The sequence below is a fragment of the Pristiophorus japonicus genome, unplaced genomic scaffold (genome assembly GCF_044704955.1).
Source record: "Pristiophorus japonicus isolate sPriJap1 unplaced genomic scaffold, sPriJap1.hap1 HAP1_SCAFFOLD_557, whole genome shotgun sequence".
NCBI lineage: Eukaryota > Metazoa > Chordata > Chondrichthyes > Pristiophoridae > Pristiophorus > Pristiophorus japonicus.
This window is the reverse complement of record NW_027254464.1, coordinates 314,059-337,465: the sequence shown is the minus strand read 5'-3', so window position 1 is coordinate 337,465 and position 23,407 is coordinate 314,059. Positions and strand designations below refer to the sequence as shown.

Here is a 23,407-nt window from a genome sequence, read left to right as displayed (position 1 = left end):
ATCGGCTTTGTTACCTACATACAGTGAGTCGATTCCTTGATTTCTTAATTGATGTCCTGTTACCGACTGTACCATTTTTGAGCCTTTTTTCCTTTGTTAACGGAAGACTTGTATTTATAAAATGCCTTTCACCACCTCAGGACGTCCCAAAGCCCTTTACTGCCAATGACATACCCTTTAAGTGCAGTCGCTGCTGTAATGTAGGAAATGCAGCAACCAATTTGCACACAGCTGGCTCCCACACACAGCAATGTGATCATGACCAGGTAATCTGTTTTAGTCATGTTGGTTGAGCGATAAATGTTAGCCAGGACACCGGGGAAAACTCCCACTTACTTTGAAATAACGTCATGGGATATTTTACGCCCACTTGAGAGGTCAGATGAGGTTGTATGTCTCACGTGAAAGACGGCACCTCTGACAGTGCAGCGCTCCTTCTGTACTGTATTGGAATGTCGGCCTAGATTTTATGCTCCAGGCTCTGGAGGTGGACTTGAAACCACATAACCGACTGACTCAGAGACTAAAGTGCTACCACTGAGCCACGACTAACAGCTCATTGCTCTGGAATATTTCAGTTCTCTTACCGTCGGTTACTCTCCTGGACAAGTCCGAGCTTCCCATACCTTCCATAGTACCTCTCCCAGTCTTGGGATCCAGGGAAGGTATTAGTAACATGTCCGTGTACCTGCCCTGGGAGTGTTTGAAGGGCCAGTGTAGATGGAGCTTTACTCTGTAACTAACTCTTACCGTATCTGCCCTGAGAAAATTTGATGGGGCAGTGTAGAGGGAACATTACTCTGCATCTAACCCCTGCTGGTACCCGCACTGGGGCTTTTTGGGACAGAGTAGAGGCATCTTTATTCTGTATTTAACCAGTGCAGTATCTGCCCTGGGAGAGTGTAGAGGAAGCTTTACTCTCTATTTAACCTGTGCAATACCTGCACCAGGAGAGTGTAGAGTGGGCTTTACTCTGTATCTTACCTGTGCTGTAGTGTCCCTGGGAGTGTTTGATGGGACAGTGTAGAGGGAGCTTTACTCTGTATCTAACCCTGTGCTGTACCAGCCCTGGGAGTGTTTGATAGGACAGTGTAGAGGGAGCTTTACTCTGTATCTAACCCCATGCTGTACCAGCCCTGGGAGTGTTTGATAGGACAGTGTAGAGGGAGCTTTACTCTGTATCTAACCCCATGCTGTACCTGCCCTGGGTGTGTTTGATGGGACAGTGTAGAGGGAGTTTTGTTCTGTATCTAATCTGTGCAGTACTTGCCCTGTGAGTATTTACATAAGAACATAAGAATTAGGAACAGGAATAGGCCATTTGGCCCCGTGAGCCTGCTACGCTATTCAATGAGATCATGGCTGATCTACCTTAACTCCACGTTCTTGCACTATCTCCATATCCCTTGATTCTCTTAATATCCAAAAATCTATCAATCTCTGCCTTGAATGTACTCAATGACTGAGCATCCACAGCCTGGTGTAGAGATTACCAGAGATTCACCACCCTCTGAGTGAAAAGGTTTCTCCTCTTCTCAGTCCTAAATGGCTGACCCCTTATTCTGAGACTGTGACCCCTTGGGTTCTCGACTCCCGAGCCAGGGGAAACATCCTCCCTGCATCTACCCTGTCAAGCCCTGTAAGAATTTTGCATGTTTCAATGAGATCACCTCTCATTCTTCTAAACTCTAGAGAATATTGGCCTAGTCTACTCAATCTCTTCTCATAGGACAATCCCCCCGTCCCAGGAATCAGTCTGGTGAACCTGGCCGTGAATATGGGTTGAGGAATTCACATGGAGGCTTCATTTCAGGTGTCATCACCCCTCAACAAAATTTCCATCAGGGCCTCGATGCAATCATCCACGATAAGCTCATGGGTGGGAAGGGCCTTGTTTGCAAGTGAACGGATGTTCCAGAGGGAGATGCAGAGAGGGTCGGCGATGGCTGCCCCACTGCCTGCATCCACAGGGTCAGCGCTAAGGCGGGGGTGGGAAGGGGGGAGTTGGACAGGGAGGAGATTGGCAAGATTTGCTCCCAGTGGGCCCGCTGGGTGGGAATGTCAGCGAGTGAGTAGGATGGGACTGTGTGGGTTGCTGCTCCTGAGGAGGCAGCGACGAGGGCCTTGATGGGCCCTTCGGAGGATGCCAAGAGATGCATCGAGGGAAGCTGCAGGCTTGTCTAGGAGGGAGTCAAGCCTGGGACAGCGGCAGGAGAATAGGAAGGTCAAAGAGTAATGAAGGATGAGGGAGGGATTTGGAAGGGCAGAGTATCCGAGAGAGAGGAGATGAAAGGAGGTGCGACGATAGGAGAGCGGTCAGGCAAGGATAGAGGGAAAAGGGGAAAAAGTGGAAAAGTATTGAATGGCTCGGGCCTGAGCAGCAGCCACAGTGCGCACATGAATGGACACGGGGAAAAGCTCAGGTTATATCGGCCTGATTACATGTGATAATTAATGGGATACATATTGCCTGCCAGCAGGGAATAGGTTGGAGACAATATTGGGGAGACCAGGGTCAAAGTCCGAGGTCCCATGGAGGGACAAAGCTGATGGAAGTAGGACAGGGCCAGCACGGAGCATCGACGAACCGCTGTCCAAATTCAGAGACAGGTGTAGCAGGCGAGTGAAGTTCAGAGGCTATTTGAGGGGCAGAGTTTGAGAAGTGAGGTTGTTGCCGTAGGAATGAGAGTCAGTGGCGGTAAAAGAAGCTGATGGTAAAACAGACCCAAGTTGCAGGTCACCGTAGATCAAAGTGGCAGAGAAAAAGTAAAACCACAAGCCAGCGAGCAGCAAAGCTGGAAGCCGGTAGAACAAGTCACCGGACAGCAAGTGAAACAGCAGGTGTTAGCTATATGCCAACAGCGCTGAAAAACCACTGGAACTAGTTCAAAGGACACACAGCCGCAGTTTCAATTTTTTTTCGCAGCAGAGATGGAGACAAAGCACGTTAATCTTACAGTGCAATCCAATGTAGTTCAGTGCAGACACGTAATCTAAATGTCCGTTGAAGTCCAGGAGATCGGAAACTGATATGAGAAATGAATTCAGCAGCTGAAGACATTGAAGTGACTGAATAGCAGAGCAGAGACACAGCCGCTGAGTCACAGTGTGGTCAGTAGAGCAGCGTAGTCCTGTTGGCGAGGAATCCAGGTGATGGAATCAAGTTTCAGCAAAGTTCCGGCAGGTGAGCGAGCTCTGAGAACAAAGACACGCAAGGTCAGGGAATGGGCGGCGTACTCAGCAGGGACAGCTGTAAACCTGTAGTTTGGCATGAAATGCTTTCACCGTCAGAGCCATGGTATCTTAAGCAATGGGAGAAAGGAGATTGGGGGAAGAAGAGCAAAGGATGGCAATGGATGGCCAAGGATACAGTTGAAGAAAAGAGCAGCTCACTAAGGAGCTGTTAGCCCAGGAGTCATCTTGAATCCAATATTAACCAACCCCACAGTCACTGACACCAATCTCCTCCTGTCTGATATAAACCAACCTCACAGTCACTGACACCAATCTCCTCCTGTCTGATATAAACCAACCTCAGTCACTGACACCATTCTCCTCCTGTCTGAAATAAACCAACCCCACAGTCACTGACACCAATCTCCTCCTGTCTGAAATAAACCAACCCCACAGTCACTGACACCAATCCCCTCCTGTCTGATATAAACCAACCCCACAGTCACTGACACCATTCTCCTCCTGTCTGATATAAACCCACCCCACAGTCACTGACACCAATCTCCTCCTGTCTGATATAAACCAACCCCACAGTCACTGACACCATTCTCCTCCTGTCTGATATAAACCCACCCCACAGTCACTGACACCAATCCCCTCCTGTCTGATATAAACCCACCCCACAGTCATTGACACCAATCTCCTCCTGACTGCTTGACTGCAATATGATTTTCTAAATGTCCTGCTACTACATCCTTAATGATGGGCTCCAGTATTTTCCCAATGACATGGTAGGCTAACTGGTCTATAGTTTCCTGCTTTCTGTCTCCGTCTCTTGAATAGGAATGTAACATTTGCAGTTTTCCAGTCCGCTGGGACCTCTCCAGAATTCAGGGAATTTTGGTAGATTACAACCAATGCATCCACTATCTCTGCAGCCACTTCTTTTAAGACCCTAGGATGCAAGCCATCAGGTCCAGGGGACTTGTCCACCTTTAGTCCCATTAGTTTGCTTAGTACTTTATCTCTAGTGATAGTGACTGTTTTAAGTCCCCCCTCCCACCACAGTAGCTCCTTGATTATCAACCATTGGGATGTTTTTAAGTGTCCTCTAACGTGAAGACCAACACAAAATATTTGTTCAAAATCTCTGCCATTTCCGTGTTTCCCAATATTAATTCTCCAGTCTCATCCTCTAAGGGACCAATGTTTACTTTAGCTGCTCGGTTCCTTTTTATATACCTGTCGAAGCTCTTACTGATATTTCTTGCTAGTTTGCTCTCAACTGCTATCTTTGCGGTCATCATTTTTTTTAGTCGCCCTTTGCTGGTTTCTAACAATTTCCCAATTCTCTGTCCTTCACAACATTGTTTGCCTTTTTTTCAATTTGATACCATCCTTTACTTCCTTAGTTAGCCAGGGATGGTTCAGCCTTCTCGAAGCATCTTTATTTCTCACGAATAAATCTTTGCTGAGAGTTATGAAATATCTCCTTAAATGTTTGCCACTGCATTTCTACAGTCTTACCCTTTAACATACTTTCCCAGTCCACGTGGTGTCAGTGACGCTGGTGTGCCGACAGGGTGGATGAGCGAGTGAATCCCTTCCCACACTCTGAACAGAATGACCTCTCCCCGGTGTGACTGTAGTGATGAGTTTCCAACAGGGATGGGTAATTGAATCCCTTCCCACAGTCCCCACATTTCCACGGTTTCTCCATGGTGCGGGGTGTCCGTGTGTCTCTCCAGGTTGGATGATCAGTTGAAGCCTGGTCCCCACAGAACATGTGAACGGTTTCTCCTCACTGTGAATGATGCAATGTTTTTTCAGGCTGTGTAACTGGTTAAAGCTCTTTCCACCGTCAGTGCACTGGAACAATCTCACTCGGGTGTGTATGTCTCGGTGCTTTTCCAGTCACACTGATGTTTGAATTCTTTTCCCACAGGCAGAACAGGCAAACATTTCTCCTTCCACTTTCAAAGGCCGATGATATTCAGGTCCTGATGAATCGATTGACTCCGTCAGATCTTGATGTGATGTTTGGTTTGAATTTCCCATCTGTAAATCCTCCCCTTCTAATACCCTGTAAAAGAGTTCACAAAAGTCATCACTGTAAGTCCAGGGCAGAAAATCAAAACAGACAATTCCAGCTTCCATGGAATAATCTTTCCTCTTTTGTTCCCACAAATATGTGATCCAATCGAATTAAAAGGCGGCAAAATAAGCAACAAAAGCAAAGGGAACCTTCCCAACTAAACCAGAATGTTGTTCCCAGTGTGTATGAGACACTCCGTACCCTGAGGTGCCACCGGTCACCAAGGCATTAAGGAACCAGTGCACACCGCATATTCCCTCTCCAGGGCCATCCGGGCACCGACAAGACAAAAGACCACAAGAATTAGGCGCAGGAATCGGCCATATGGCCCCTCGGTCCTGCTCCGCCATTCAATAAGATCATGGCTGAACTTCAACCTCAGCTCCACTTTCCTGCCTGATCTCCATATCCCTTGATTCCCCCAGAGTCCAACAATCTATCTATCTCAGTCTTGAATATACTCAACACCCACAGCCCTTTGGGGTGGAGAATTCCAAAGATTTACAAACCTCTGAGTGAAGAAATTCCTCCTCATCTCAGTCTTATATGGCCGACCCCCTTATTCTGAGACTGTGGGCCCTATTTCTAGACTCTCCAGTCGGGGGAAACAACCTCTCAGCATCTACCCTGTTAGTCCCCCTCAGAATTTTACATGTTTCAATGAGATCCCCTCTTATTCTTCTAAACTCCGGAGCGTATAGGCCCATACTGCTCAATCCCTCCTCATAGGACAATCCCCCTATCCCGGGAATCAATCTGGTGAACCTGCATTGCACTCTCTCTAAGGCAAGTATATCCTTCCTCAGATAAGGAGACCAAAACTGTGCACAGTACTGCAGGTGTGGTCTCACCAAGGCCTTGTACAATTGTAGCAAGACTTCCTTACTCTTGTACTCCAACCCCCTGGCAATAAAGGCCCACATGCCTTTCTGATTGCTTGCCGTACCTGCATGCCAGCGCTCTGTGTTTCCTGTACGAGGACACCTAAATCTCTCTGAACACTAACATTTATTAGTTTTTCACCATTTAAAAAATATTCCGTTTTTCTATTCTTCCTACCAAAGTGAACAACCTCACATTTCCCCACATTATACTCCATCTGCCACCTTATTGCCCACTCTCTTGACCTGTCCATATCTCTTTGCAGGCTCTTTGCGTCCTCCTCACAGCGTACTTTCCCACCTGGCTTTGTATCGTCAGCAAACTTGGATACATTGTACTTGATCCCTTCATCCAAGTCTTTAATACAGATTGTAAATAGCTGAGGCCAAAGCAAAGCTAAGACCAAAGCTGACCGATCCTTGCAGTACCCCACTAGTTACAGCCCGCCAACCGGAACATGGCCCGTGTATCCCGACTCTCTGTCCATTAACCAATCCTCTATCCGTGCTAATATATTACCCTCAACTCCGTGAGCTCTCAATTAGCATTTTATGTGGCACATCAAATGCGTTTTAGAAATCCTGCAACATTACAGCCACTGGTTCCCCTTCATCCACCCTGCTGCTGACATCCTCAAAAAGCTTAATAAATGTATTAAAGACGATTTCCCTCCCACAAGACCATGTTGAGAGCAGACTGAGAGCCTGATTTTCTCAGTGCCCTGTTACACTTGTGTAGTAATGGATTGCAGCATTTCCCCCAAGGACTGATGTCAGACTAACTGGCCCCGAGTTGCCCGTTTTCTCTCTCCCTCCTTCCCTGACCGTGGAGGAGAGGCAGGCAGCCAGAGTGAGCCAGCCCCTGGGCCTGTCACCGCGGGGGGGGCAAACCCGGCCTCAGCCTGTGGGCTGTGATTGGGGCCTGAGGCCTACAGCGGGTGTGGGTGAAGCTCCCCGGCCCACCCGCGGGTCCACACCCTCCGCCGCCCCCACAATCTCCTCCCGCCTCCCCGAAGGGTCTGACCCACTCGAGCTCGGGGCAAACGCCGGAGCCGCAGGTTGTTGTTGGGGGCCTGAGGCCTACCCCGGGTGTTTAGAAAGCCGCCCCGCCGGTTCCGGGGCTTCCTGCTTCCTGCGCCGCCGCTTCCTCCTGCTCCCCGCTCCGGAACCTTCTCTCCGCCTCCGGCTGTTGGGAGGCGGGCGCACTCGAGGGGCACGTGACCTGGGCCCACGGCCTGATTGACAGGAGCTCCCGACCAATGGGGAGCGAGAACGCGGGAACAGTGGGCGGGCGGCCGAGGTTGACGCGCGCTGGAATGTGTGACATCATGAAAAGTGCAGACGTCATGACGTCAGTGCAACTTGGTTTTCCTGAGTGAGGGAGGCTGGGGGTCAAGGTTGATTTGATTCTGTGCTGACCCTTGACCTCCCTTGCTCCCCAGTGCAGACCAGGAGATGTTGCACATTCCAGCTGCTCACTGTGGGGGTTGTCAGCGGATCCCAGCCTGGGCTGCAGTTGGGGAGACTGCAGTTAACCTCAGTGCCCTGGGCTCCTGCTACTGATCACTGTCCACTCACCCCAGCAGCAAAGGCCAAGTCTGCAAAGGGGGCGTTGTTTTGGACTGTGATGCCCCCAAGGTTGAATAGGCTGCCAACAATCACTGCATACACTCACACATTGGCCCTTTGGATGGGGGCTAGGAGTGTGGGAAATTGCGCTCCGCTTCCATTGAGGAGTGGTAAGGCCAATTCTGCGGCGGGAACAGGACTTCCACGCTGGGGGCTAAAATTCCCGGCCCCAGAAGGCTGCCGCCCCCAAGATGAGAGCCTGTGTGGGGAGGCAGAGGGAAGTGGAGGGGAGACGGGGGCGGGGGATGGAGGGGAGAGTGGTGGAGGTGGGGGGGCGGAGAAACCCAGGGCGGGGGATGGGAGGGGCCACATTGCAGCGGAGGTCTGGGGGGGGCGAAGTGTGTTGGAGGAGCGGACCTGGGGGCTCTGTGCCTCGGTGCGGGGAGTGTTCAGAGTGGGGTGGACGGGTTGACTGCGCAGATGGCGGTTGGTGGATGTGGTGTGGTTGGCATCGGGGGGGTGTGGCTCCGGGGTGGGCGGGGCTGGGGGCTCGACATCCGAGGGTGTTCGGCATTTGGGAAGGATTCTGACGGGAAGGGGCAGGTTGTGTGCGGGGGGAGTGTTCCCGGTGTTGGGTGGGTCCGGAGCTGGGGTGGGGGGGGGTGGGGGGACGTTCTTGAGATGGGGGGTGGGTTGTTTGGGACTGGGATGGGGAGAGACTTCTTCACTCGGGGAGTTGTTGGCCTGTGGGTTTCCCTGCCACGGAGAGTTGTTGATGCCGGTTCATTGGATGTGTTCGGGAGGGAGTTGGATGTGGTCCTTGCGGTTGGGGGGGTCGGCGGGTGTGGAGGGGGCGTGGGGGGGAGGTGGTGCTGCGGTGGGTGATCAGCCATGATCTTGTTGAATGGCGGTGCAGCCTCGAAGGGCCGAATGGCCTACTCCTGCACCTATTTTCTATGTTTCTATGTTTCTACCAGTGATTGTGGAACTCCTCACTATAGAGGAATAGGAGGATATGTTGATAGGGTGGGAGGAGGTTCGTGTGGAGTTTAAACCACGACATGGACCAGTTGGGCTGAATGGCCTGTTTCTATGCTGCACATTCTATATAATACCATGAAAGGTCAAATCAAGGGAATCAGCAAAAACAAAAACAAAAACTTGTATTTATATCATGCCTTTAATGTGTAAAACGTCCTGAAGAATTTCACAGAGTATTATAAGACAAAAACATAACACCAAGCCACATAAGCAGATATCAGGACAGGTGACCAAAAGCTTGGTCAAAGACAGAGGTTTTCAGGAGCAGATTAAAGGAGGAATGAGAGGTGGAGAGGTTTTAGAGATTGGGGTCGAGGCAACAGAAGGTTGAGCGATTACCATCAGGGATGCTGAAGAAGGCAGAATTAGAGGCAAGCAGATATCTCAGCGGTTGTGGGGCTGGGGGAGATTACAGAGATAGGGAGGGGCGAGGCCATGGAGGGATCTGAAAACAAGCATGAATATTTTGAAATTGAGGCGTTGCTTAACCAGGAAGAATGTAGGTGAACGATGCTTCCCCAGCATTCTAGGCACACTGGCCTTCCCTCGTTCACCTGGACCTTGCTGGCTGCGATATTTCATCCTGCGACCTCGCTTCCACTTGCTTCTGCAAAAAAAAAACAAAAGGAAAAATAGCACCGCTCTGTGAGAGGTCTTCCCTCCACAGCTCAAACTTAGGTTATATGGATTACATTTCCCTTCCTGAATGCTTGAGCAGCAACTCCTATCTATTTAGATAGTCAATTTTATTTTCACACAAACCTATGTCCAGCCTTTGTGATTGAACAATACAAAAGGTATCTACAATGTGTTTGCTGCAAGTTCTTTATCTTCCCTCTCCAGCAATCTGTCGTGGGAGATAACACATGATTCCAAATCATTCATTCCAGGCATTTTTTTCAAAAAGTCTTACATTCAATTTTGTCACCATGCTGTGGTATTCAAGATCCATTACTGCAGATAAGAAGTTGAACATAACTGGAGTTCTTCTTTTTGTTCCAGCAAAGATCAAGGTCGTTTACACCTTGAAGTTATTGCCATAGTAAAGGACCCTCTCGGTAACTTTGCACAATCATCATCATCATAGACAGTCCCTCGAAATGAAGATGACTTGTTTCTATGCCGAAAAGGGATGAGTTCACAGGTTTTTCAATGAAGGACCTAATATTCTGGATCCCAAACTACATCCTGAAGGGTGGAAGATGCCTGTGCATGGATTTTTTTAACGTGTGGTTGCACACCAGCCACCCCTACTATTCCAACTGCTCGCCCCAACCCCTCCTCCACCCCCTCACCCCAACCCCCCTCACCCCAACCCCTCCTTTAATCCCTCACCCCAACTCCCCTCACCCCAACTCCCCTCACCCCAACACCTCCTTAACTCCCCTCACCCCAACCCCTCCTTCACCCACTCACCCCAACCCCCCTCACTCCAACGCCCCTCACCCCAGTCCCTCCTTCACCCCCTTGCCCCAACCCCCCTCACCCCAACCCTCCTCACTCCTACTCTGCAACCCCCCTCACCCCAAGCCCCCTCACACCAAACCCTCCTTCACCCCAACCCCTATTTCACACATACAATTTCATTTTGACCATCACTTCGACCAATGATCCACACTGGAGGTAAATATCAGGAGCTTCTGTGTGATGGTGAGGTGATCACTGGACAATAAAGCTGAGAGACTGGTGGGGGGCTGCTCATTATCCTCAGTGTGATTTAATCCCCTTTCCCACTGAATACTGTGGATAGACATGGTCACCTTGGTAACAGAATGGTCAGTGTGACATCACTTTCTAAACAAGACCACACAAGACAATGGGTTATCAATAAATGGTAAAGGTATTAAACAGTCTGCAATTACATTGGAAATAAAATGCTGGAAAATAATTGGTGAAGATAATTTATCTCTGGAATTGACTAGCAAACATTAAAAATGATGTGCTCTGTATACACAAACACTATATATATATATATAAAGAAAAAAACATGCTATATATATATATATATATATGCTATGATATATATAGACTTTGTGTGCTTATTTCAGTTGTTCTGTGTAACCTGATGCGATCAACATTCTATGATCTTTAGCTCATCCGGCGGTGCTTGGTGGATCAGGATATAAAGAGACCGCGCGCTGTTCCTCCTCCCACTGTCTGGGGGAATGGGGCAGATATTTAAAGGGGCAGGGACTCCCCTTTCTCTGCCTCATTATAGTTAAAGGGACAGTCCAGTTTATCTTGGGGTGTCGGAGGACTTCACTAACAGAGCTCCCATCAACAGTCGCTCCTTTCTGTACTGTGCAGTGATTGTAAAGCTGTCTATTTCAGTGACTTGAGCCTTTCTAAAATGTCTCACTGTGTTTGATGATCCACTTGCATAATTTGGAAAGATTTCAGAATTGTGCAGTGTGATGAAGGTGTTGGTTAAAGGTGGAGTCAAATTTGTTTCAAAATATTCTGTTCTAACCCTCCTCCAACCCCCCAAATTTTAGAACACTGCAATACTGACTGGGAAGTTCCCAAGTTCGATCCATGATCTGGGCTGTGAGTTGACCTCAGCCAAGGCAGCAGTTCAGGGATTATAATTGTCCTCAGTACCACTACGATAAATATGAGTAAAAATCAGCCAGTGTCCCTACTGTTCATACCGATCCAGTGACCTCAACTGGGAAGTGTGTGGGTGTCATTTGAGGACAGGATTTGAAGCTGTGATGCCTACCACAGTGGAAATCCTGCTGGCACTCATTGAGTCGACTGACGGTGAGGCACTAGAGGTTAACTAATGTCTGTGGAATTGCACACAGCCAGATTCAGCATTTTCTGGAGATAATAAATCTCAGATGATGAAAGGAATGTTGAATTTAGACAGTGAGGATGGAGGGAGAGTGTCTAGAATAAGGAATTTACAGCTTAGGGGGGGACAGGAGGAGATAGAATGTTGTGTAGAATCTAGAATTGTCTGTTCTGAATTTCTATCCTGTATTTAAAGTAATAATGTTTGTAAGCACCATTTATTTGCAGGATATTAGAAGGGGAGGATCTGCAGCTGGGAAACTCAAACCAAACATTGCGTCAAGATTTGACAGATTCCCGGATTAATCAAGATCACCTTATCATCAGCTTTTGTAAAAACATCAATCACAACGGGGAGAAACAGGACACATGTTGTGTGTGTGGATGCACCTTCAACCAATCGTTCAGCCTGTGAGACTCGTGCACCCACCTGACTCAACACTGTAAATGTGGGGACAGTGGGAATGGATGCTGTTGTACATGGAAAGTGATTCGGTCGCTCATCTCACCAACAGACATTTGAGGAATTAGATAACAGACTTTCTCCTGTGAATATAGAGCTGGTTTATTGGGCTGTAATGTGTTTACTTATTCATCTTGTTGACTCTAAGTCTTTGCCAATTATTTGATGTGATTGGTATATATGTACGTATTTTTAAAAATATGTTTGCTGAGTGGATTCAAATACAAATTGAAACCAGGTTTGCAGGCGTGGTGCTCCATTCACACATCGAAGGTGCGAGAGATGCTGTGGGGCAGATGCTCAGTCCAGTATCTGAAGGTGATTAACAGACTGGGTTTTATGTTTAGTGATCCTGGGCGTGTTACCAACACCTTCCCTGGATACCAAGGTTAGGAGATCAACTCTGGAAGGTATGGGAAACTGGGACTTGCCCCTGAAAGTAACCAAAGGTATAAGAACTGAAATAATCCAAAGTTAGAGAGGAGATACGGCACAAAATGGAGCAGTCAGTAACAGGATGTCAATTAGTCTCTTCTTATTTTGGAGTCATCAAATATCGACACACTCTGTTATTTGAAATATCAAAATATTAAATTCCAGCCCAGTTATAGGGGTTATGAACATCAGCAGAAACAATCCCCAACTGACAGAATGAACATGATTCAGTTAGGATGTGATTAACAGCAGCAGTAACAGTAGAAACCAACCCCTGCAGTCACTTGTGACCTTGCTGGTGTCTCAGCAGGTCGGATGAATGAGTGAATCCCTTCCCACACTCAGAGCAGGTGAACAGCCTCTCGCCAGTGTGACTGTAACGATGCATTGCCAGCTTACAAGGTTGGGTTCAGTTCTGCACCCGCTGTGCGCAGAGTGAGAATAAACTAAATGAGCTGCTGATTTTCTCTGCTGGCCCAATAGGGTGAGCCCATGCTGGTCCAATAGGGTGAGCTATGCTGGCCGAATAGGATGAGCCCGGGCTGGCCCAATAGGGTGAGCAAGGGCTGGCCCAATAGGGTGAGCAAGGGCTGGACCAATAGGGTGATGTAATGAGCAGAACTGTGTGAGTACTCCAGCTGTGTCCTAACTTGTGTTTTACACAGTTCTAGCATAACCTCCAGAGGGAGATGGGAGTCTGGAACTTACTGCCTGAAAGAATAGTCAAGGCAGAAACCCTCATCGCATTTACAAAAGTACTTGGATATGCACCGGAAGTGCGTTAACCAACAGGGCTACGGACCAAGAGCTGGAAATTGGGATTAGGCTGGATAGCTCTTTTTCGGCCGCACATACATGATAGGCCTAATGTCCTCGTTCTGTGTTGTAAACTGCAATGATTCCATGTCACCAATCCTCTCCTGTCTGAAAAAAACAACCCCACAGTCACTGACACCAATCCTCTCCTGTCTGAAAAAACCAACCCCACAGTCACTGACACCAATCCCCTCCTGTCTGATATAAACCAACCCCACAGTCACTGACACCAATCCCCTCCTGTCTGATATAAACCAACCCCACAGTCACTGACACCAATCCCCTCCTGTCTGATATAATGTTGTGAAAGACAGTGGAAGGCCAGAAGATTGGGAATTTTTTAGAAACCAGCAAAGGACGACAATAAAATGATAAAGACAGAAAAGATAGCATTAGAACAAACTAGCAAAAAATATAAAAACAGACAGTAAGAGCAGCTACAGGTATATAAAAGGGAAATGAGTAGCTAAAGTAAACGTTGGTCCCTTAGAGGATGAGACTAAAGAATTAATAACGGGAAACACGGATATGGCAGAGATTGTGAACAAATATTTTGTATTGTTCTTCACGGTAGAGGACACTAAAAACATCCCATAATCGAGCTATTGCGGTGGTGAGGGTGGGGTGAGGGGGGACTTAAAACAGTCACTATCACTAGAGATAAAGTACTCAGCAAACAAATGGGACTAAAGGTGGACAAATCCCCCGGACCTGATAACATACATCCGAAGGTCTTAAAAGAAGTGGCTGCAGAGATAGTGGATGTACTGGTTGTAATCTACCAAAATTACTTGAATTCTGGAGAGGTCCCAGCAGACTGGAAAACTTCAAATGTAACACCCCTATTCAAGTAAGGAGGGAGGCAGAGAGCAGGAAACCATAGACCAGTTAGCCTACCATTGGTCATTGGGAAAATACTGGAATCCATCATTAAGGAATTAGTTGCAGGACATTTAGAAAATCATGTTGCAGTCAAGCAGAGTCAGCATGGTTTTATGAATGGAAAATCATGGTTAATACATTTGCTGGAGTTGCTTGGCGATTAAATGAGCAGAGTGCATAAAGGAATACCAGTTGAAGTTGTATATTTGCATTTCCAGAAAGCATTCGATAAGGTGCCACACAAAAGGTTACTGCACAAGTTAAGAGCTCACGGGATTGGAGGTAATATATCAGAATGGATAGAGGATTGGCTAAGTAACAGAAAACAGAGAGTCGGTATAAATGGGTAATTTTCCAGTTCGCAAACTGTAACTAGTGGGGTGCTGCAGGGATCAGTGCTGGGACCTCAACTATTTACAATTTATATTAATGACTTGGATGAAGGGACCAAGTGTAACACAGTCAAATTTGCTGATGATACAAAGATAGGTGGGAAACCAAGTTGTGAGGAAGATGCAAAGAATCTAGAAAGGGATATGGATAGGATAATGAGGTACCAACGTTATAGGTAAAAAATGGGATGAGGTCCAACAAGCTGAATTTAGGGAGCTCGGAGTTAAATTAAAAAGTAGGACCTCAAAGGTAGTAATCTCAGGATTGTTACCAGGTCCACATGCTAGTCAGAGTAGAAATAGCAGGATAGTTAAGCTGAATACGTTTCTTGAGGAATGGTGCAAGAGGAAGGGATTCAAATTCCTAGGACATTGGAACCGGTTCTGGGGGAGGTGGGACCATGACAACCGGTCTGCACCTGGGCAGGACCGGAACTGATGTCCTAGGGGGAGTGTTTGCTCGTGCTGTTGGGGTGGGTTTAAACTAATACAGCAGGGGGATGGGAATCTATGCAGGGAGACAGAGTAAAATGGGGGCAGAAGCAAAAGGTAGAAAGGAGATAAGGAAAAGTGGAGGGCAGAGAAATCAAAGGCAAAAATCAAAAAGGGCCACATTACAACATAATTCTAAAAGAACAAAGAGTGTTAAAAAAACAAGCCTGAAGACTGTGTTTCAATGTGAGGAGCATTCATAATAAGGTGCAGATAGCTGTTAACGGGTATGATGTAATTGGGATTACGGAGACATGGCTACAGGGTGACCAAGGCTGGTAACTCAACATCCAGGGGTATTCAATATTCAGGAAGGTTAGACAGAAAGGAAAAGGAGGTGGGGTAGTGTTGCTGGTTAAAGAGGAGATTAACACAATAGTAAGAAGGACCTTAGCTTGGATGATGTGGAATCATCGGTCATTGGCAAAATACTGGATGTCTCGAACTACATCCTGAAGGGAGAAAGATGCCTGTGCATGGATTTTTTTAACGTGTGGTGGCCGTTGCACACCAGCCACCACACGGGCTTGACAGAGCTAGGTCTTGGTCCAGTGGCAAAGATTAACCAGGACGAATGAAGACCAGCTCTGCTGCATGGACCTAGTGCGCAAACATAGAAACATAGAAACATAGAAAATAGGTGCAGGAGTAGGCCATTCGGCCCTTCTAGCCTGCACCGCCATTCAATGAGTTCATGGCTGAACATTCAACTTCAGTACCCCATTCCTGCTTTCTCGCCATACCCCTTGATCCCCCTAGTAGTAAGGACCTCATCTAACTCCTTTTTGAATATATTTAGTGAATTGGCCTCAACAACTTTCTGTGGTAGAGAATTCCACAGGTTCACCACTCTCTGGGTGAAGAAGTTCCTCTGCATCTCGGTCCTAAATGGCTTACCCCTTATCCTTAGACTGTGACCTCTGGTTCTGGACTTCCCCAACATTGGGAACATTCTTCCTGCATCTAACCTGTCTAACCCCGTCAGAATTTTAAATGTTTCTATGAGGTCCCCTCTCATTCTTCTGAACTCCAGTGAACACAAGCCCAGTTGATCCAGTCTTTCTTGATAGGTCAGTCCCGCCATCCCGGGAATCAGTCTGGTGAACCTTCGCTGCACTCCCTCAATAGCAAGAATGTCCTTCCTCAGGTTAGGAGACCAAAACTGTACACAATACTCCAGGTGTGGCCTCACCAATGCCCTGTACAACTGTAGCAACACCTCCCTGCCCCTGTACTCAAATCCCCTTGCTATTAAGGCCAACATGCCATTTGCTTTCTTAACCGCCTGCTGCACCTGCATGCCAACCTTCAATGACTGATGTACCATGACACCCAGGTCTCGTTGCACCTCCCCTTTTCCTAATCTGTGACCATTCAGATAATAGTCTGTCTCTCTGTTTTTACCACCAAAGTGGATAACCTCACATTTATCCACATTATACTTCATCTGCCATGCATTTTCCCACTCACCTAACCTATCCAAGTCGCTCTGCAGCCTCACAGCATCCTCCTCGCAGCTCACACTGCCACCCAACTTAGTGTCATCCGCAAATTTGGAGATATTACATTTAATCCCCTCATCTAAATCATTAATGTGCAGTGTAAACAGCTGGGGCCCCAGCACAGAACCTTGCGGTACCCCACTAGTCACTGCCTGCCATTCTGAAAAGTACCCATTTACTCCTACTCTTTGCTTCCTGTCTGACAACCAGTTCTCAATCCATGTCAGCACACTACCCCCAATCCCATGTGCTCTAACTTTGCACATCAATCTCTTGTGTGGGACCTTGTCGAACGCCTTCTGAAAGTCCAAATATACTACATCAACTGGTTCTCCCTTGTCCACTTTACTGGAAACATCCTCAAATAATTCCAGAAGATTTGTCAAGCATGATTTCCCTTTCACAAATCCATGCTGACTTGGACCTATCATGTCACCTCTTTCCAAATGCACTGCTATGACATCCTTAATAATTGATTCCATCATTTTACCCACTACCGATGTCAGGCTGATCGGTCTATAATTCCCTGTTTTCTCTCTACCTCCTTTTTTAAAAAGTGGGGTTACATTGGCCACCCTCCACTCTATAGAAACTGATCCAGAGTCAATGGAATGTTGGAAAATGACTGTCAACGCATCCACTATTTCCAAGGCCACCTCCTTAAGTACTCTGGGATGCAGTCCATCAGGCCCTGGGGATTTATCGGCCTTCAATCCCATCAATTTCCCCAACACAATTTCCCGACTAATAAGGATTTCCCTCAGTTCCTCCTCCTTGCTAGACCCCCCGACCCCTTTTATAACCACATATCAGTGTGGGCTGGCCCATGCTGCCCCTGGGCCCCTAACTCACACCTCTCCTGGGCCCCAATCACGTCCCTCGCCGCTCCTTCGCCCCGACCTCGCTGCTGCTGCTGCACCGACCTACTTTCCAATCATCAACCTGGACCTTGATGACGTACGTCACTCTTTGCTGCCTTCGCAGCTTGCGTTGCTCCCTGAAGTTGCATGCCTCTATGCTGCTCCCTGAGCCGCACGCTGCTCCTTTTATGGCCCTGACCTGCCATAACATACCCCAATCTTCCAATATAACACGGACAGGGTATCCGGTCATTTATCACATTGCTGTTTTTGGGAGCTTGCTGTATTCAAATTGGCTGCCGCATTTCCCACATAACAACAGTGACTACACTCCAAAAGTACTTCATTGGCTGTAAAGCATTTGAGACGTTTGGTGGACATGAAAGGCGCTATATCAATGCAAGTCTTTCTTTATTAATACAAAAGCAAAATACTGCAGATATTGAAATCTGAAATAATAACAAACTGTTGGAAATCTCAGCAGGTCAGGCAACATCTGAGAGGAAGCTTGCAGGAAACATAAAAACTGACTGCAAAAGCTTCTATTGATGTGTGAAGAGAAAAAGATTATTGAAAAGAAACATAAATTGCTTCCAGTCAGAATCAGGTGAATTCATAATGGGGAACAAAGAAATGGCAAGCCAATTGAACAAATACTTTGGTTCTGTCTTCACTAAGGAAGACACAAATAACCTTTCAGAAATATTAGGGGCCCGAGGGTCTAGCGAGAAGGGGGAACTGAAGGAAATCCTTATTAGTCAGGAGATTGTGTTACACAAATTTATGGGATTGAAGGCCGATAAATCCCCAGGGCCTGATAGTCTGCATCCAAGAGTGCTTAAGGAAATGGCCCTAGAAATAGTGGATGCATTGGTGGTCATTTTCCATCATTCTATCGATTCTGGATCAGTTCCTATGGATTTAAGGGTAGCGAGTGTAATACCACTTTTTAAAAAAGGGAGAGAGAAAACAGGGAATTATAGACCGGTTAGCCTGACATCAGTAGTGGGGAAAATGTTGGAATCAATTATTAAAGATGTAACAGCAGCACATTTGGAAAGCAGTGACAGGATCGGTCCAAGTCAGCATGGATTTATGAAAGGGAAATCATGCTTGACAAATCTTCTTGAATTTTTTGAGGATGTAACTAGTAGAGTGGACAAGGGAGAACCAGTGGCTGTGGTGCATTTGGACTTTCAAAAGGCTTTTGATAATGTCCCACAAAAGAGATTAGTGTGCAAAATTAAAGCACATGGTATTGGGGGTAATGTATTGACGTGGATAGAGAACTGGTTGGCAGACAGGAAGCAAAGAGTAGGCATAAATGGGTCCTTTTCAGAATGGCAGGTAGTGACTAGTGGGTTACCGCAAGGTTCAGTGCTGGAACCTCAGCTATTTACAATATACATTAATGATTTAGATGAAGGAATTGAATGTAATCTCTCCAAGTTTGCAGATGACACTAAGCTGGGTGGCAGTGTGAGCTGTGAGGAGGATGCTAAGATGCTGCAGGGTGGCTTGGACAGGTTGCATGAGTGGGCAAATGCATTTTGGGCAAATGCATGGCAGATGCAGTATGATGTCGATAAATGTGAGGTTATCCACTTTGGTGGCAAAAACATGAAGGCAGAATATTATCTGAATAGTAACAGATTTGGAAAAGGGGAGGTGCATCGAGATCTGGGTGTCATGGTATATCAGTCATTGAAAGTTGGCATACAGGTACAGCAGGCAGTGAAGGAGGCAAATGGCATGTTGGCCTTCATAGCGAGAGGATTTAAGTATAGCAGTGAGGTCTTACTGCAGTTGTACAGGGCCTTGGTGAGGCCACACCTTGAATATTGTGTAGTTTTGGTCTCCTAATCTGAGGATGGACATTCTTGCTACTGTTGAGGGAGTGCAGCGAAGGTTCACCAGACTGATTCCTGGGATGGCAGGGCTGACATATGAAGAAAGACTGGATCGACTAGGCTTATATTCACTGCAATTTAGAAGAATGAGAGGGGATCTCATGGAAACATATAAAATTCTGACGGGATTGGACAGGTTAGATGCAGGAAGAATGTTCCGGATGTTCGGGAAGTCCAGAACCAGGGGTCACAGTCTAAGGATAAGGGATAAGCCAATTAAGACTGAGATGAGGAGAAACTTCTTCACTCAGAGAATTGTGAACCTGTGGAATTCTCGACCACAGAAAGTTGTTCAGGCCAGTTCGTTAGATATATTCAAAAGGGGGTTAGATGTGGCCCTTACAGCTAAAGGGATCAAGGGGTATGGGGAGAAAGCATTAAATGGTGGTGCAGGCTCGAAGGGCCGAATGGCCTACTCCTGCACATATTTTCTATGTTTCTGTGAGCGAGCAAAAATCTGGCAGTTGGACTATAATGTGGTAAAATGTCAGCTTATCCCCTTTGGTAGGAAAAAGAAAAAACAAAATTATTATTTAAATGAGGACTATTGCGAAATGCTGTTGTACAGATGGATCTGGGGATTCTTATACCTGAAACTCAAAAAGTTAGCGTGCAGGTAAAGCAAGTAATCAGGAAGGCAAATGGAATGCTGGCCTTTATTGCAAGGAGGATGGAGTATGAAAGTAGGGAAGTCCTGCTACACCTGTACAGGGCATTGGTAAGACCACACCTGGAGTACTGCGCATAGTTTTGGTCTGGACTTGTCTCTATTCCCGTGCCGAGGGGATTGCTACACCAGACGGGAGGAGCAACATTTAGGGACACGGATTCCCCACCAATTCCATTCCCTTTCTTTCTGGTGGATAATGGAGGGGCCACTGTGTGCAATGTGCAAGTCAGTAAGAATTGTCAGTAAGCTCTTTCTAATTGGACATTTTATTCAGTAGAAACTTTCACACACTATTGCAGATTTTGTACCAAAAATCAATTTAGGATTAAAGTAAAAGTTCATAATTTTATTGCAAACTAACTTTCTGTTGAGAGTTGCTGAATTAAGGGGAAAGATAACACACAGCGTTTCTTAAATGGACACTGCAGCCCCGAGAACACAATCAGCAATATATCCAGAATATTAAAGTCCAGCCCAGTTATAGGGTTATTAACATCAGCAGAAACAAACCCCAACTGTCAGAATGAACATGATTCAGTCGGGATGTGATTAACAGCAGCAATAACAGCAGGTTCCAACCCCTGCAGTCACTTGTGAACTCGCTGGTGTCTCAGCAGGTGGGATGACCGAGTGAATCGCTTCCCACACTCAGAGCAGGTGAATGGCCTCTCCCCAGTGTGAACTCGCTGGTGTTTCACCAGGTTGGATGAACAAGTGAATCCCTTCCCACACTCAGAGCAGGTGAATGGCCTCTCCCCAGTGTGAACTCGCTGGTGTGTCAGCAGGGTGGATGACCGAGTGAATCGCTTCCCACACTCAGAGCAGGTGAATGACCTCTCTCCAGTGTGAACTCGCTGGTGTGTCAGCAGGTGGGATGACCGAGTGAATCGCTTCCCACACTCAGAGCAGGTGAATGGCCTCTCCCCAGTGTGAACTCGCTGGTGTTTCACCAGGTTGGATGAACAAGTGAATCCCTTCCCACACTCAGAGCAGGTGAATGGCCTCTCCCCAGTGTGAACTCGCTGGTGTGTCAGCAGGGTGGATGACCGAGTGAATCGCTTCCCACACTCAGAGCAGGTGAATGACCTCTCTCCAGTGTGAACTCGCTGGTGTGTCAGCCGGTTGGATGACTGAGTAAATCCCTTCCCACACTCAGAGCAGGTGAACGGCCTCTCCCCAGTGTGAACTCGCTGGTGTTTCAGGAGGTCAGATGACCGAGTGAATCCCTTCCCACACTCAGAGCAGGTAAATGGCCTCTCCCCAGTGTGAACTCGCTGGTGTTTCAGCAGTTGGGATGAACAAGTGAATCCCTTCCCACACTCAGAGCAGGTGAATGGCCTCTCCCCAGTGTGAACTCGCTGGTGTATCCGCAGGTGGGATGACTGAGTAAATCCCTTCCCACACTCAGAGCAGGTGAACGGTCTCTCCCCGGAGTGAACTCGCCGGTGAGCTACAAGTTGGGATGACCCAGTGAATCCCTTCCCACACCCGGAGCAGGTGAACGGCCTCTCCCCAGTGTGACTGCGTCGATGAATTTCCAGCGTCGAAGGTGATCTGAATACCTTCCCACAGTCACCACATTTCCACGGTTTCTCCATGGTGCGGGTATCCTTGTGACTCTCCATGGTTGGACGATGGGTTGAAGCCTCGCCCATACACACAACTCGTTTACAGTTTCTTCGCGCTTTGAATGGTGCGATGTTTTTTCAGGCTGTGTAACTGGTTAAAGCTCTTTCCACAGGCAGTGCACTAGAACACTCTCACTCGGGTATGTGTGTGTCTCGGTGCTTTTCCAGTCACACTGATGTTTGAAATCTTTCCCAACAGACAGAACAGGCAAACATTTCTCCTTCCACTTTCAAAGGCCGATGATATTCAGGTCCTGATGAATCGATTGACTCCGTCAGATCTTGACGTGATGTTTGGTTTGTGTTTCCTGTCTGAAAATCTCCGCTTCTAATATTCTGTGAAAGGAGATAATAAAACTCATCGCTGTCAGTACAAGACAAAAATTCAGGATACACACATCTAGTTTCCATGGAACATTCTTTCCTCTCTTGTTCTTCCAAAGCTGTAAATCCCTGTCCCACACATTGTCCCTCCTGTTGTGCTGAAATCCAAACCATCGCACATTTCTAGACTGTTTCTCCTCCACTCCCAGTTTTCACCACCAATTCTGGCTGGGTTCAGTTCTACACTCACTGGTTCCCCTCCCTCTCCACCTCTGAAGGTGCTGACTATGGCTTGGCCCAGTTCCACATTCACTGGTTTCCCTCCCTCTCTTCCCCTAAAAGTGCTGACTCTGGCTTTGAGGAACAGGGTGAATGAAGGGGAACCAGTGGACGTGGTGTATTTGGACTTCCAGAAGGTAATTGATAAGGTGCCACATAAAAGGTTATCGCACAAGATAAAAGTTCACGGGGTTGGGGGTAATATATACGCATGGATAGAGGATTGGTTAACGAACAGAAAACAGAGAGTCGGGATAAATTCTCGGGTTGGCAATCAGTAACTAGTGGGGTGTTGCAGGAATCAGTGTTGGGCGCCCATCTATTTAAAATCTAGATTAATGAATTGGATGAAGGGACCGAGTGTAATGTAGTCAAGATGGGAGGAAATGCAATGTGCGAGGAGGACACAAAAAACCTGCAAAACGACATAGACAGGCTAAGTGAGTGGGCAAAAATTTGGCAGATGGAATATAATGCACATATAACATCACATAGTGCGCACAATGTCACACATCAGACGGTGCGCACAGTCACACATCACACAATGCGCACAGTCACACATCACATCGTGCACGTTGTTACACATCACACACCGCGCACATTGTCACACACCACACCGTGCACATTGTCACATCACACCGTGCACATTGTCACACATCACACGGTGCGCACACTGTCACACATCACACACCGGGCACATTGTCACACATCACACCGCGCACATTGTCACACATCACACCGCGCACATTGTCACACATCACACGGTGCGCACACTGTCACACATTACACACCGGGCACATTGTCACACATCACAATGTAACCCTACTTTTTAAAAAAGGAGGGAGAGAGAAAACAGGGAGTTATAGACCGGTCAGCCTGACATCGTTAGTGGGCAAAATGATGGAATCAATTATTAAGTATGTCATAGCAGCACATTTGGAAAGAGGTGACATGATAGGTCCAAGTCAGCATGGATTTGTGAAAGGGATATCACGCTTGACAAATCTTCTGGAATTTTTTGAGGATGTTTCCAGTAGAGTGGACAAGGGAGAACCAGTTGATGTGGTATATTTGGACTTTCAGAAGGCTTTCGACAAGGTCCCACACAAGAGATTAATGTGCAAAGTTAAAGCACATGGGATTGGGGGTAGTGTGCTGACGTGGATTGAGAACTGGTTGGCAGACAGGAAGCAAAGAG

General features: G+C 47.2%; 1 protein-coding gene and 1 long non-coding RNA gene across 4 annotated transcripts in view; both read right to left on the bottom strand.

The window, feature by feature from the left end:
* Positions 1 to 2,902: 2,902 nt before the first annotated feature.
* LOC139254514 (uncharacterized) lies at positions 2,903 to 7,335 on the bottom strand. Of its 3 annotated transcripts, none has more exons than XR_011592027.1 (3): positions 7,235 to 7,335; positions 4,702 to 5,257; positions 2,903 to 3,195 (listed from the first exon to the last, which is right to left on the bottom strand). It is a non-coding gene; the product is annotated as an uncharacterized lncRNA (long non-coding RNA). The 3 variants fall into 3 exon arrangements; XR_011592025.1 differs by lacking the exon at positions 7,235 to 7,335 and adding an exon at positions 6,216 to 7,226; XR_011592026.1 differs by lacking the exon at positions 7,235 to 7,335 and adding an exon at positions 6,452 to 7,226.
* A 12,907-nt stretch (positions 7,336 to 20,242) lies between these two features.
* The window catches only part of LOC139254513 (zinc finger protein 585A-like), a 101,984-nt gene continuing 98,819 nt past the window's right edge, over positions 20,243 to 23,407 (bottom strand). The window contains exon 4 of the mRNA XM_070873737.1: positions 20,243 to 21,595. Within this exon, the coding sequence (XP_070729838.1) occupies positions 20,566 to 21,595 (1,030 nt within the window). The 3' untranslated portion in view covers positions 20,243 to 20,565. The remainder of the gene's footprint in view (positions 21,596 to 23,407) is intronic.